The 16,086-nt window shown below is 42.4% G+C and overlaps 1 protein-coding gene across 2 annotated transcripts in view; it reads right to left on the reverse strand.

Moving 5' to 3' along the window:
* gjd1b (gap junction protein delta 1b) overlaps positions 1-16,086 on the reverse strand; it is a 27,218-nt gene continuing 11,132 nt past the window's right edge. For both annotated transcript variants that reach the window (XM_086215940.1, XM_086215939.1), the window contains exon 2: positions 1-1,160. In XM_086215940.1, coding sequence (XP_086072066.1) covers positions 311-1,078 — 768 coding nt within the window. In that variant the 5' untranslated portion in view covers positions 1,079-1,160 and the 3' untranslated portion in view covers positions 1-310. The remainder of the gene's footprint in view (positions 1,161-16,086) is intronic.

Genomic DNA, 16,086 nt, shown 5'->3' on the forward strand with positions numbered 1-16,086 from the left:
AAAAAAAAAAAAAAAGACTTAAGTACAAAATGGCAGTTGGAATATCTCCCCATGAGACTGAAAAATGTTCAGAACTTTTTGTCCTCTTTTATGCATTTTTTAATCTTCCTCCTCTTCTCTCTCTTGACTTCTGAGAGCTGGAGGTTTGGTCTTATTACATTCTGTTTCATTCTATCACATGGAAGAGGTCATCTTGTTTGACCTCAATGCCATCTTTGTTAAATTAAAATTAAAATTCATTCGTTCTCTTTCTCTCTCTTTCACATTCACCCTCACTCCTCCGTTGCAGCACACTTCCTGCTCCTCATCATCAAACGTAGGCTGATTCACTGGATTGTGTGCGTCCCAAGTTGGGTGGTTGAGAGAGATGCGCCATATCCTTCTTCCTGATCTCACAAATGGACTTCCTGCGAGCCTGGACACCCCTGATGGCGGCTTTGATCTTGCGCCAGCCCAGATGATTAAGCTCGGCCAGGTTAAGCACTACACAGATACCACTAACCGCAAACATGAACACCAGGAAAACCGTTTTCTCCGTGGGACGAGACACATAGCACTCCACCTCCTTCAGACATGGGTAGCGGTCGCACTCAAAAATTCCAGGCACGCTAAAGCCGTAAAGGAAGTATTGGCCTGCCAAAAAGCCAATCTCGAGTGCATTCCTGAACACCACTTGAATGATGTAGAAGCGAGAGATCCCTTCTTGCCTACGAACTTTGGAACTCTTCCCATGGGTCAGGCCCCGAGGGGCGTTAGGGATCTCCTTCACCTCCAGGCAGTCAGGTTCCTCCTTCCCTCCTCCACCATCACCGCTGTGCTGAACTAGAATTCCATTTATGTTACGGAGCTTCCGAGCTCCATCCCTTCCACCATAGTCCCTCTCCATTATGGGATAGAGGAAGGAGTAGCGCCGGTCTCTCTGCTTGGCTGACTGATGGACAGAGTAAGTGATGAAGCAGAGGCTGGGCGTGCACACCAATATGATCTGGAAGACCCAGTAACGGATGTGAGAGATGGGGAAGGCCTTGTCATAGCAGGCCTGATTACAGCCCGGCTGCAGGGTGTTACAGATGAACATGGTCTGCTCATCTTCGTACACTGTCTCACCCACGATGGCCACAATCAGGATTCGGAAGATCACGACTACTGTCAGTAGGATCCTGAGGGAGAGAAAGAGAGATACATGTGATTTCTACGGAGGCATTTAGAGGTTTACTATATGAGGATGAGGAGTTGTCCTGAGATGTCCTTGGCAGATGAAAGATGAGCTGAAAGAAAGCAGGAAAGGATAACAGAGATAAAAGAATCTGTAAGGGATAATTGCAAAGGATTGTAGCTGTGATGCTCCGTTCTTTATTTAGCCTTCCTTTATCTCAAAGTAAATGTGCTATGAGAGGAAGAGTTGGCTGATAGTTCGAGAATACAGTTTTAGAGTAAATGGTGTGTGGACTGTGAGGTAGTAACGTTTGCAAGCAAGCAGATTCAAAGATCCTTTTCCCTTCAATAACTTGACAATGTACAGAAGAAATACAGAGATTTCACAGACTCATGCACATGCACATGCACATCAGCAGTGCGTCAAGTGAACACAATGCAGCACACACACCACAACCCAGTCATCAGAATGGCCCCCATGACCACAACCTGCAGGCCTGCAGTTAATACTGCAATCCTCACATCACAAATAGGCAAGCTGCAGTTCTCAATCCAGGTTAAAAAACATAAACCAAAAAAACCCCAACAACCCTTATTCTTAGAGGATGGTAAACATGAGGTGTGTGAAACCTGGTGAAGAGAGATTATGAGAGCTTGGCATGTGAGCAACAGTTATGAGACAGATAGAAGATGTAGGGGAGAAACAATTTAGAGAGCAAAGTGAATCTGTATCAAGGTCTGTGAGGCTTTAGGATGAATGCTTAACTCCGCAGTCAGAAAGGCTAGTGAGAGAGAAGTCAAAGAAAAGAGAAAAAAATCGCTCTAACGATGGAGTGGGACACTGTCAGTATTTGGTCACTGCCCATGCTGATAAGAACCAGAGAAGAGGAGTGCTCCGAGTCCCATTTATCAGCCTGGGGAAACACTCTAAAGAAGAATTGTTGGCATGAGCAGAGACCTGGTGTGTCGTCTGGCAATAACTCACAGCTTTCTCTTGCAATTTAAGGGGTGTGTGTGTGTGTGTGTGTGTGTGTGTGTGTGTGTGTGTGTGTGTGTGTGTGTGTGTGTGTGTGTGTGTGTGCGCGTGTGTGTGTGTCTCTTAAAGGTAAAAGTGGTTAGCCAACACATCTCCTCCTCCTCTAAATTTAGCTTCTCCTTCATCAGTAGGCCTACAGTAGTTAGCATGCCCACCTTGATTCAGGCTCAAATCCCAACAAAAACACACAATCAGTAATTCGTTGACTTTGCTATAAACATGTCACTGTGTGAGCACTGGCAGATGTGACTGAGGCGAACATTGTTTCCAGAGGATCTTTTGTTTCACAAAGGGCACGATGGAGAGAGCAAGATTATTGTTTCAGATTTGGATTCACTACAATTTACTGTGTGCTTGCTAATGGGAGTCTATCCAGGCATGTGCGTCCATGTGCTGACTTGGCACACATATGTGTACGACAGGTTCCTATCCCTCCCCTCTGTTCTGCTTTCCTCTCCTGCATACATGCTTTCCTTTGTTCGTCTCTTACTCTATTCATCCCTCATTCATTTTTCAGATCTCAGACCAAGTGAACACCCTAGATAGCAAGCATTTTGCAATCTGTGAGAAGCTGTTGGCTGCTCGCATTGTAATCTATGATGAAAATAACTCCAGAATGAGCCTGCAGACTGCAGATAACAACGGACATCGCTTTCAATCTACTGATAGATTGTTGCCTTGAAGTTCAGTCCCACGTATGAGGGAGTTCAAGCCAAGTTCCTTGTAAAATCAACTCTCACTAATCATCCTCATTTATTTTAATGATAATGCTGTCAATAACGGCATGATAAATCACCCTCTTTACTCCTTGTGAACCCGAAGTACACACCATCATAGTTACCCATCAAAACCTGACCTCATTACATTTATCATGGATTTATGGGTTTTGTATGCAAAGAAGTCAATGGATTGTGACATATAAAAATGGCTTTGCTGGCTGATGGGCGGCGCAGCATGCTGCGGGAGGAGCAACTCCTTCCTGAGAGAAACGCAAAGAATCAAACGATCTCTAATCAAATGATGTCTAACTCAAAAATTACCTGTCAGAAACTTTTGGAACTCAGAATTCTCCAACTTGTCGCCACCTACAATATAAATATTGTATTTATTTTGTATATTTTATATTTTGACAATCTCACTTTCTTCCTGCTTTTTATATGGTTGACAAACACTTCGCATTCATTACCACTGTCCTCTTTTTTTGTCCCTTTTTTTTTGTTTTTTTTGTCCTATGAGTTGGCTGCAGCCAAAAGACATTGATGTCTGCAGTGGGAAATTTTGGGGTTAAAATACTTTTTTTGTGAATGGTCATGACAAGACAGACTTCAAACCACAAGTCATCCAGGTCTGTAATCATTTCTACACATCAAGGAAAAGAAGTCACACTGCCAGCAAGCACACCTTTGAGCAAGAACACAATGAGTGTCATTGTGGTCTTGCTCATACTGCTCACACTGCATCCTGCAGTTTCTAGAACTAGTTCTAAAAGAGGCATGAGCTGCTCCTTGGAGAATCAAATTCATTGTGCCCCCTAAAAGACTGATCACACTTCTCATACATGCTCCCTTGGCAACACTGAAAATTACCCCAGGCAGACATTGTACCTTACCGGAATGTTCAGGGATAATTTTTGGGGAACATACTGCATATACGACGTTCCCTCTTGGTCTCTGGTAGAGATGTGTGTAAACAGTTTGGGAAGGTGATGCAAGAACCTTAATAGAAGGAGAAAGGAGCATTTTTTTTTGTCACCAAAAGGTTCCTGTAATCTTTCCCTAAATTCTCCCTTAATGTTCCCTTAACACCCACCGAAGGACGTCCTCCAATCTCTAAAGAGCTGCACATCTTAACCACTGAGAAATGCCCTGGGAATGAAAAGAAGTCCCATCCTGAAATAATGATCTCAATAATGTAATATAATTACATAATGTTCTGAACGTCCTCCTGGACACCAGCAGAGAATCAGGTCGAGGTTCCTGCACTGCACCTGAGACGTATCCAGATAATCATTAGATGGCATTTAGCTGTGTGAAGGGTAATCTACTGAGAGCACGGAGGCTTTGCAAGTCTTGTGCGGCACAGATGTGGATGTGGCAGAGTTAATCCTTTGACGGCGTGTGCTTCACATGTACCTCTCATCAACACGGCAGGTCACCGATGATAACCTCCAAAATGAAAAGTATTAAACTTGTTGCCAATCTGCCCACCTGTGATCAGCTGCAGTGCGTGCGTGTGATTGTCTGTGTCAGCATGCATTCGGGGGGTGGGGGTGGGGGGGTGCGTGTGTGTGGTATGTGTGGGGGTGGGGGTGGTAGTAGTGGTTGGGAATAAACATAAAAAAAGAGGAAATGCATTTGCCCTTGCAATGACTCCATTAAGGAGCTTAGTGAGCAGAGAATTCACAAAACCGGAGTGAGGGAGCACTAAATGTGTTCATGTGTGCACTGTCAGACACACTTACATTACATACTGTATGACCACACACACGCACATCATCACTCACAGATCCATGCCACAAAACACCCTCTAGACAGTGAAGGAAGAGTTTAAAAGTGACTGCCCCCCCCCCCCCCCCCCCCAAAAAAAAAGACATCAAATTGCTTTTTAAGATGAATTAGTTCCAGACTGGGATAAAGAGATTATAAAGTCACTAAAAAACCAAGTGTGGCTCGGACATCTTCTCCTTAAATTAAAAGAGAGACCTGCCAGTGCTGGGACAGAGTGTGACAGATAGAGGGGGTAGTAAGGAAAACCAGCAATGGAGAAAATCTCATCATAGAGAATGAATTATATAATAGCTTCCACACGCGAACCCACTGCTGTAATCTGTGGCTGTGCCAAGGGAGGATTCTTGCATTCGTTTTTTTTTTTTTTAATGCCATCGAATAGCTTTAGATTATAGTACCCCCACTCAGTAACCCCCCACCTGTTTTGTCTCTCCTCTCTACTGCATCTTCCCAACCGTCAAGAATAATCTACGGCAGGTTTCTACGAAGAGGAACCTTACTCTCATGACAGAAGCGGCATTTCAATTACAGGATAATTCCCTTATTACATGGGTTTATTTTCTCATGTGTTGAAATGATTGATAGGGACCAAGGTAATTAGAATGTCTCAGTATTGAGACTTCGGATTTAAATATTCACACACATCAACATCAGATATATGTTCACCCAGAGCTTTGGGATTACATTCCCTGCGCCAGCATGCCACAAGTTACTGAAAGCTGTGCTCCGACAGGTTTCAGCATAACTTCTCTGACAAACATCTCACAATCCTTTTTAGAATTAAGCTAACAATCTCAGCCTGCCGGTGGTAAAAGGACTAAGCTAACTTAGTATATGGCTGAATATGTGGCCAATATGTCACATGAGCTGTCTGTGTGCCAATCATGCAATTTCCTGTATAGTAACTGCTCATCTGCAGTTTTGGAGGGGTCTCAGTAACAGGGTCATTGGGCATTTTGACAAAGACGGAATCCAGATAAAAAGCCTGAGCATTCATTTCATATTAGCATTTTAATATAAAGGGGCAAACAATTGACTTCTCTGTTGGGCTTCTTCCCTGTTAATTGTTTCCGTCATCTTGACCGATTGTATGTGTGTGTGTGTGTGTGTGTGTGTGTGTGTGTGTGTGTGTGTGTTCACCTGTTCTCAACCCAGTGATTAGTTCAGCACTCATTATATCCTCCTTCAATATCCTTTGGTCTTTGTTGCATCCTCAGCGTCTTGTTGATTCAATGATTCAGATCTAGTTGTTTCTCTCAGTCTGCATTTTCACTCTAAAGCTCCAGCCTCTTGGTGCACTTGGGTCTTACACAATTTTCCTGTATTCTCTATACATGACGATCGCCTTGGTTGAAAAATACCAGGATACACATCATATTATATTGCTGAAATGTCTGAAGACTACAGATGTAAGCTAGCAATGTGCTAATTTGGACATATTTTTTACTTAAGCATGAACTACAATGCTAATATGTACTGTACCATTATAAGTTATGAACTCTGAATGTTTTGAGCTTAACTGAGTTTCCATTGAATTGTCAGGAAAATTTCATACTGTGGATATGTCACAAAGAAGCTGCTGGGATAGGCTCCAGCCCCCCTGTTACCCTTAACAGGATCAGCCGAAGAAAATGGATGGATGGATGGATTTCACAAAGAAAAGAGGAGACAAAAATGAAGAGTGGTCTTGTGGAATTACCCTCAGTTGTAATTGTTCCAAAGTATCAGATAATATTGGACATGTTGTATTCTGTCTGGATACAAAGACAAGGTTTGGGAAGGCTGTGACAGCAGCAGAAACAACTGGTCAGTGACAGGTGCGACAGAATCACTACATCAGAGCTTTTATGAATCAGGGGTTTCCTCTCCCGCTGTGCACAAATACTCTTTTTTGAAAAAGGCAAAAACCACTTCAAGTGAGCATAAAAAGTCAATCCATCCATTTTCTATAATGCTTATCTGTTGAGGGTCACATCCAGAAGGGATTTTACACAGCTTGAGGCCTGCGTAACAGGCCTGACGATTGTGTAGTTGTGTTGCAGAAATTTAAACCAGGGTTTTTTAAACTTGATTGATCTACATTCATCAAGAAAAAAAAAAAACTGTCATGTGAAGCTTCATATCATCATGTCCACCAAGAAGGTAACATGATCTTTGCCATTCGTGTTTGTTTCTATGTAAGCAGGATTATTTAAAAAAAAAAAAAATCAACTTGGTGGAGAAGTGTAAAATCACTTTTGGACAAATGCATCTAACAGTAGTTTTATTTCCACATTGGGTTTGGCTGAGGTTACCTTAGTGAAGCTCTCACCACATCAAGTTGTAAATTGAATAAACAAAACAAAGGGTTTGATGATGTCACCTAACATGAGGTATTCGTCGCTGCTTCTTCACATTCTGCGAATAAACGGGTCGACATTTGATGTATACACATCTGTCAGAAGTATGTGGCAGACGTATTAGTGTGTTTCAACACACTCACACCCTCTGTTCCCAGCAGACAGTGTTTGTTGTTCCCTTTGACTAATATGTTGCCACACACAGTCAGCGGTGATTATGCAAAAATGTTATGCCAACACAACTCAAAAACGCCTCTTCTCCTCCAGCTATTGTGCATCCCGACCTGATGTCTTTGTCCCCCCCTCATTATGTGACAGTGGATATTGTTGCACTAAGAGGATGTTTATCATGTTCAAAGCTTTCATTACGGCTGTGCGGTTAATTGTCAAGCACTAAACGTGTGCAGTAATGCGATAAAATCATCATAGAGTCAGTCTGCGACAGGGGAAATCCTCAAATACTCAGTACTCAACTTCCAGATACTTGTTCACAGCATTTCACAGCACAGAATCCCTTTGGTTGCTGTCGATCAGGCTGCTTCAATGAACGCTGTTAACACCATGATTAGAGAAGAAGAATAAACATAGTAGGGTCTTCGCCTGAAGTACCTTCAGGCTCAGGCCCTAAAAATAGAAGGAGAGAGTAGAGGGGGAAATGTGTAGTGCGTATGCAGCTGGGGTTGAGTTGAAGGGCACAGTGAATAAAATCATAATGAAAAATGTACATGTGTTACAATGAGATGCAGGTAGAACAGGAATGAAGGTCTGGGTGGAGCTCAAGCAGAAAATTGTGGGACCAAAGAAGATAATCCTGGAAAGATATTAAATCAGTAAAGGCAACAATGAGATGCTAATGAAAAAGAGGAGGGAGATAATTGGCTCTCACTGATTAGGTCTTTTGGAGAGATTTGAGGATGTGCTGCTGGTGGAGATAACAAAAATATATATAAGGGAGGAGGAAGAATAGCAGCTGAGGTTCCTGTACCCACAAACCCAACCCCCTCTTCACTTCTTTTCCTCTCCTCCTTCCCTCCTTTTTGATCTCCCCTCCACTCAGCTTCCCTCTGCTAGTTACCACGGCAACTGGTGAGAGGCAGAACAGAGATGAAGAGGGAGAGAGAGAGAGAGAAGTGTGCCGACTAGGAGCTAAGTCAACAAAAGAGCAGCCTGTTTCTGCTGAGGAGTGGAGCGGCTTGGTTCCCTCAAAGAGCTCGCTAGTTTACTGAATGCAAACGCCTGAACAAGAGTTCAGTGAAACAGCAAATGACGCCACTGAGGCAGACAACGTTCTGCTGCCGTGCTTTGAAGATAACTCAGTGGGGAAAAGTAGAACATATTGGCCTCTTTTTTTATGGCTCTGCAGTTACTAAAATTTATTTGAATAGTTGAGGCTCAGAAAACATTTCAAGATGTTGATGCTTTGTTTTTGACATGAAAATGAAATAATCTAATATTTTATTTGGATTTTTTTTTTTATCTCACATTGACTCAGTTTGCACTGTAATGTAATAAAACACAACGTAATGGCTAACCTGTTAATCCCTTCTGGAGCCTCACCTCTAACCTCCATCAATACCTCCTCCCTCCCTTCTCAGCGCTGCCTTTACTACCGCCACCACATCCCGTCATCACATCTCCGTCCTCGTACTGCTTCAGATTTACCTCTAGACAAAAAACAGCGTCCCTTTTTTTGGCATCTTCTGTTTACAACCTCACATTTGCATCCTCCAGGTAAACAAATCAGAGCATCTCACTGCCGTTACACTCCACCAGTTGCTTATTTACACATCCAGCAGTCACAGAGCAACTTGAATTTGCGCTATGACTGATTCCTAATGGTGTGTGGCAGAAAGGAATTTCCAGCAATGTTTTTACGGCAAAGTTCCTCCTCTGTTCGTCAATCTCTTTTAATCCTGCAGTACCAGCAGGAATTGAGACCAGGATATAGAAGAGTTTTTAGTCGTTGCCTGTAACAGCTAAAAACATCGGCCTTCATCCAACGTTTGAAATTGACTCTTTTTGGTGATTATTGGGTTTCTTCTGATTGGTCATCCAGATATAATCTACCAGCAGCTCTGACAGATCTAATCCTGTCACCTCAAATATGGACAGACACATGTCATAACCTCGCTGTCAGTGAGGTCCTTTGCCAAGTTATCAATAGCTCTAGTTCATCATAGGTCATCTGTCACCAATTAGCTGGAGTCCTCAGACACACGCACACACACACGCACGCACGCACGCGCGCACACACATATACACACACACACACACACAGAAGGTATGTTCCACAGCTTGAGGCCTGTGACAGAAGGAGTGAGGGGGCTGCACTCTCTCCCGCTGTCAGACCTTTATCCTGCATGGCCATCCACCTCTCACGAAAACACTCACGATCACACCCAAGGCAAGTGTGTGTCCTTGCATTTCAGAGAATGAATCAGCTCTTACAGGATAAGGACACCTCTCCATCCACATGTGCGTGCGCACACACACACACACACAAACACACACACACACACACACACACACACACACACACACACACACAGATTTTAATCACAGATACACACGCTCATCCAGCTGTTGCAGGGCATCACAAAGCCGATTGTGTCTGACATTGCCGGGTGTTTGTTCCATCCTCTCAGAAAATATATTTCATACCAACCAAGAATAATGATTTAACCTTTAGATAGTCTGGGACCTCTCTCTACTCCCAGATTCACTTTGGTTCAGGTCAGTTGGCGTGTTTTGATGACTACTCAAGGATGAATATCGAAACCAGATATAAATAATCCCAGAAGTGTGAACATTAGTTATACAGTATAAAGTGAGAGGACACATTATGAGGGGATATTTACTGTCCATACTGCAAATGACCCTTCGACTTCAATCTCACATTGACCTTGGACATTTTACATCTAAATTTAAATTTTGAATTTCATAGCATAAACTAAAAAAATGTTTATCAACTATCTTTGATTCAGACTGAGTAGACTAGACTAGAGTAGACCCAGACTAAAGTTTGTAGTAAACAAATAACATTTTTAGGGAAACTATGTGCACAAGTGCAGTTTGTTCATATGCAGGTACATTCTTTATTTTTATACCTGTGTCTCTCAAAAATACTAAATAAAGAATATAATGAGACTAAAACAGAAAAAAAGAGAAGTTCAGTCTCTGTTTAAAAAGACATTACAGAGAAATGTTGATGTAGTTGTGTTGCTGATACACAGGAGACAAAGTGAATTCTCTGTTTGACCTTGGATGTATACTTCAGACAGAAGACCAAAGTAGCTGTAGTAACAGTACTAGTAGCATTTTTGTTATTGTTAATTGCATTTTAATCCTTATGAGGCTAGTATTTTTGATTCATTTCATTCTTAACCTCCCCACACATATGTTTTCTTCTACGAAGGAGCTCTGGTCAGTGCTGACATGTGTAACCCAGGGAGACACAGAGGAAGTAGCCAGCACATCACCACGTTATTTTTAAGTTTGTACATATTGTGGTTCTTTGACTCATTCATTTTGTTGGACATTTTTATGTAGAGTTGTTTTTTTTTTAACATATAGTATGTTTCTTGTTCTCAGGCAAAAGAGATCTTTGTCTCAGTGATACTGCAGGATTAAATTAGATTCAAATATCAACATTTGTATCATTTCTTTTGAAATACAGAAAGTAACAACACACAAACAACTATTCATGTGGTCATTCTTTCCACCATGTGTTCACCGATGATGATGGCTGGGAGCGACTTATTATAACGTACAGTAGCGTCTGTGTCTAATCCTCCGTCTGTACGCGGCTGCTGGAAATCTAATAATAGTTTAATACTGTTCATTTATCCATCTGTGTTATCTGTCTGTCTGTCTCTCCCTCTCTCTCTCTCTCTCTCACACACACACACACACGCACACATAGACAGACGCAGGTATTTGTTGACGTGACAGCCCTGATGAGGATCATAGGCCTCCTGATGCAGACAGTAATTTAACCCAGTAGCTCACACACGTGTGCTCGCACAGGGACACATGTAAACCTTCATTTGTCTATATGTGTGTGTAACTCTCTTAATCGGTCAAATAAAATGATGCATAGTAGAACATCTCCCATCAGTCCAACTAATGACAAGGAGGACATTGTTTGTATGTGCAGATTATCCTTTATGCTGATCTCTACTGGTGCAGTTGCACAAAATGTCACTGTACACTTAGGTCGCTATGAATGCCAGTTACCTTGGCAACAGATTGGGCAATCAAGTACGAGTAAAAACAGGAGATCAGACATCAAGAGTAGATTTTCTAAAATCTTTTCTGAATGGGATCAATGGCAGGAATAAAGAGAAAGGAGGACTTTGTTTTATGTGCAGATTATCCATTTTATGCATTTAACGCATCTATGAGTGGTCACCATGGCAACAGAGCCGCCATTGGGTGCCTTGGTTTTGTTTTGCTTTTTTGGGCAGGTTATAAGGTCGAGATGGAGCAGTGAGGCATGAGCAGGAGAAAGAGCAGCAGGAAAGGGGAAGAGAGCGAATGCGTGGGTGGGAGAGGAAGCAAAGAGGGGGTCAACGGAGGGAAATAGAGAAAAAAGGAAAGGAGGGAAATGATGGGAGTAATCCAGATTAAATCTATGGGTTTTGGACAATCCCGAGTTAGGACCGTTGCATCCATGCCAACTCTCCACCCACTGTGGCTCTCCCGTGCCAAGCCCAGACTCGAATCAGCCGCTCTGACACATGCAGGGAGCCTCCATTACACACAAGCAGGCAGCACATGGCCGGGCAGGGAAGGGAACATCCCTAGCACACTCCTTCCCCGAAAAAAATATTGTATTCCTCCTCTAGCACAGCAGCTACAGAGAAGGTACATGAAATATGAGTGAGACAGGCCCTGGTTACATAAACAAGCTCCTCTTTTACAGACTGGGTCTCAGTACATCATTTGATTACATTTATTTACCATTATTTTCAAACAAATGCATTTAAAGCAGTAAGACCCCTGTGATTATCAATTACTGTACCATTTTTGATAGATATATGAGAATTTTAACATTATTGCCAAAACGACTGAGCAACCAATATTCTATTGATTTAGTATTTGCAAAATAAACAGGAGGAGCTGGAGCCAGTGGCAGCTGGTACTGGATGAGAGGTGAGATTTACATGTAACCTGTCTGACCTACAGAGGCCAAATTAACCATAACTTGTGTGGTTTTGGTCTGAGGGAGAAAGTTGGAGAGAATACACACCAAAAGGTTACAGCCAGCAGCTTCAAAAACATGGAAATCACTGAGTGAAAAACTAAAACAATGTAATTGAAGTGCTTTTCAAAGCTGTGGAAATGCATTTACATGTAGATTTGGGTTTTTTGTTGTTGTTGTTTCTTTAGGCTTGCTGAAATCATCTTGACTGTATCCATCAATCCCATTTTTGAAATAAACATTGATATTTCCAAAATCTTTGTAGTTATACTGGATCTGTACTGAGAATGTTGAAGAGGACAATGTGCTAAATTAGGAAATTTGAGCATTGAGGACCATCCATGGGATGGAATACAATAAAAGTGTTTCAGACCAGCTATTCAGTATAGCTATAAAATATCACACCAGCTTTAGTATCTGAAAAAAGTCTATTTTACTATAGTTATTATAGTTTGAACCTTGTTTGAAAAAGTGCCTCATCCCTGGGGAAGCTGGAGGTGAATAGTAGGATATAAATGGAACATCCGCTATCATAATGTCACACCGATGCCTGGAGACGCCATTTCCTCTAGTAAATGTCACAGTGAGTCCTGCTGTCGTGATTCGACAGGTTGTGAAGTACACATTGATCTGTTGCACATTAAAACACCGCCCACCAAGAAGTCTCTCTATAATTGGCCCGGGAGAGCAGTGTGCGTGTAGCATATTGCCTGGAGTCCAACACACTCTCGCAGCTTGAATTCACTGTTTAATTGAAGAATCTGCAAATGAAAGCAGTGTGTGTGTGTGTGTGTGTGTGTGTGTGTGTAGTGAGGTGTGAAAGCATTGTCACACTCTATCTGGCAGCTCATATGATCAGCTGCAAAGATGTGGACAGTTTTGGCAATGAGTGTGTATGTGTGTGTGTGCGTGTGTGTGTGCCCCTGAGTAATGAGTAAATATAGCAACCACGCCGCAAGTTTGCTTACGCACGTTTGTATATTTGGATGACCATCTGGTTGTGAGCATGTGTGTGTCTTGTGTGTGCACGTTTGAGGGGGCAGTGATCCAGATGTCTCCTTCGAGTGTGTTGGTCCTAGTGGACATGGTGTGTGATTAAGTAGGGTGTAAGGTGTTTGACCAGTGTGTGTGTGTGTGCGAGTGAGCGTGTGTGTGTGTTTCCTGATTTATTCATGTTGAGTCAATCACACTGTGCTGTAGCTGATCCTGCCTCTGAGGCTCAGTTGTTACAAAAACACACATGCGCATACATGCTGGAAGAGACCAGCACGCAGTCTAAGTGACTCGAAACCCCAGGAAAGTGTGAAGATGCAGTCGTCAATGGGAGGTGTGTGTGTGTGTGTGTGTGTGTGTGTGTGTGTGTATGAGGACAATAAATCAATAGCAGAGGACTTTAATCTTCAAAGCCAGTGTGGTGGAGCAGTTTTATCCAATCATCTGCAGACAGACGCAATGATTTTAAAAAATGACAATGATGGGTTCATGTTTGCTGCACTGTTGGTCGTATGTAATCAAAAGCATCTTGTTTAAACAAACTCTCTCTCTCTCTCTCTCTCTCACACACACACGCACACACACACACACACACACACACACACACACACACACACACACACATTCAAAGCTACTGCATCACTGTGTGCCTCACAAACATCAAAGTTTATTTCCCTCATACTTTATATAAGCTTGTTTATCATTCACTGCCTGTGAGTGTTCATCTCCCAAACATTGCTTCACCATTAAACTATCCCTGAGTGCTCCATCGCTATCTGTGTTAATATTACACATGAAACACTGTGCTAACTTCATTCCATCAAGACCTTCTATGTACTGGATATAGAGAGATCCTCATCGCCTGTAAAAGCAGCTGTATAATCACTCTGGTGGTTCTAGATGGTGAAGCTTTCCAAAGTCTGACAACAACCCAGATGATGTCACAGTGATTGGTCAGGGTGATGTCAGCTTGTGCTTAAGGCATTTCGTCTGCACAAGAAAGTGTTTTTTTAAAGAAGTGAGCTTCACGCTGAGATGAGGGTCCAATGCTGCATTTGGGGCATCCAGTGTTTGTGTGTCTGAGTGACATGTCACAGTACGTCTGTCTTTTCCATCAATGTGTTGTTTCAGGAACAGTTTGTGGGACTTCCTACAAATTTGGCTTAAGTGTTCACTGAGTAGCGTGGCAAAGCCACACCAGCATAAAACTACTGTATAAAGGCTGATATAAACCACCCAACACTTCAAAACAGAAATCAGCCTTATCTCAGGATGGTGCATTCGGTTCAACAGTTCTAAATGAACTGCCATGTTGTATATTATACTATACTTTGAAAAATCTATCAACAAACAGTAAAATCCGCTTTGATCAGCCATATTAGGTTTGCGTTTACAGAGTTGGGGCTTTGTAATAGAGATGGCAAAGACAGCCTCCATACTTTCTTGTTTGACAGTGCCAAGTCAAGTTACATGGTGGTGCTATGTTTTCCAAGCTTGTATAAAAGTGATGCCAACATGCTATGAAAATGATCCCGCCTGAAGGAGCTAAATCATGACATCCCTGTGATCCTTGTGGGGTAATGCACGTCAGCGCGGGGACTGCTTTCCATGATGCTGTTCGTGTATTGATTTTCTGACAACACACAGTACATCCTCGTGTGTGACTCAGAATCTTACGATGTCAAATCTGACAAGTGCTTGAAGGCATCTTCATAGTTTGATTTTCAAAGTGCATCACCTCTTCAGAATATTCTTTTTGCTAAAACTACAAAGGCAACATGATCCCTGTGTTGAATTTACAATGTATTATACCCTACAAACAAATAACTCTTCATCAATTAATCAAGTTTGAGGCAGTAATTATTACACATCACTAAGTCAATTTTTCAAAGTGTCATATGGGTGAAAATTATGGTTTCTGGTAGTTTTGTAGTGTCGCTTTCCTGTGTCTGTGTGTGGGAGGTATCATTTTAACATTGACCTGCTCTGTCCTCCAGCGAGGTGCTAACGCTAAACCTATTAGCTGTGTCACCCTGCCAGAGAAAGCTTCTCCCCGAGGCCTTGAAAGGTGAGATCTGTCTGACCTCTGACCCCTTCGTGTGCACCCATCTCTCTATTTTTATCCATGCACCTCCCCTATTGTCATTTTTCCTGTTTCTGTTCACCACTTTGATCGTCATCCTCCTTAGCCATCATTTCCTTTCTTTATCCATCATGCAGTTTTTCCATTTTAAGTAATTTATTTCAGATGTTAAAATTAGTGATAATTCACTGAGGATGAGAACAAGGTTTTTTACACACACACACACACACACACACACACACACACACACACACACACACACACACACACATACACATACAAGCAATAGGAGCTTAACTGAAACACCCAGTCAACCCCGACCTTAGCATATGTTGACTGTAGGGGTGAAGAGAGGGGCAATATGATGAACTAGAGAATTACATGCTGTCACTCTCTTTCTCCCTCAGCTGCATCTCCAGCAGGGTCCACTGAGATGCTGGTTGTAGTTCTCACTCATAATAGATTCTTTCCTGCTCTTGGGACTCATTTAGGATCTCCCACAGCAGAGCTAAAGTAGATCAGTCCCACTATCAGTGCTAGCATGAACACTTGAATAATAAATATTATTTTGACAAGAGGCTTACAAATGGAAGTTTCACAGCATCGATTGTTCTCTAACAGATGCGGTAGGAATAATGTGTGGCTCCCACCAGTGATCCATAATGTCCCGATGGAGCATATGGGGTCATTTTAATCACCAGCTTCGTGGAACATGGAGGAGAATGCTCTGACATTACAGCTGACAACATCCCGGGGGTCATTACGTATGG

This window comes from Aulostomus chinensis, chromosome 10 (assembly GCF_037954235.1).
Source record: "Aulostomus chinensis isolate RoL2024-O1b breed Wild chromosome 10, RoL_Achi_v1.0, whole genome shotgun sequence".
Classification (NCBI taxonomy): domain Eukaryota; kingdom Metazoa; phylum Chordata; class Actinopteri; order Syngnathiformes; family Aulostomidae; genus Aulostomus; species Aulostomus chinensis.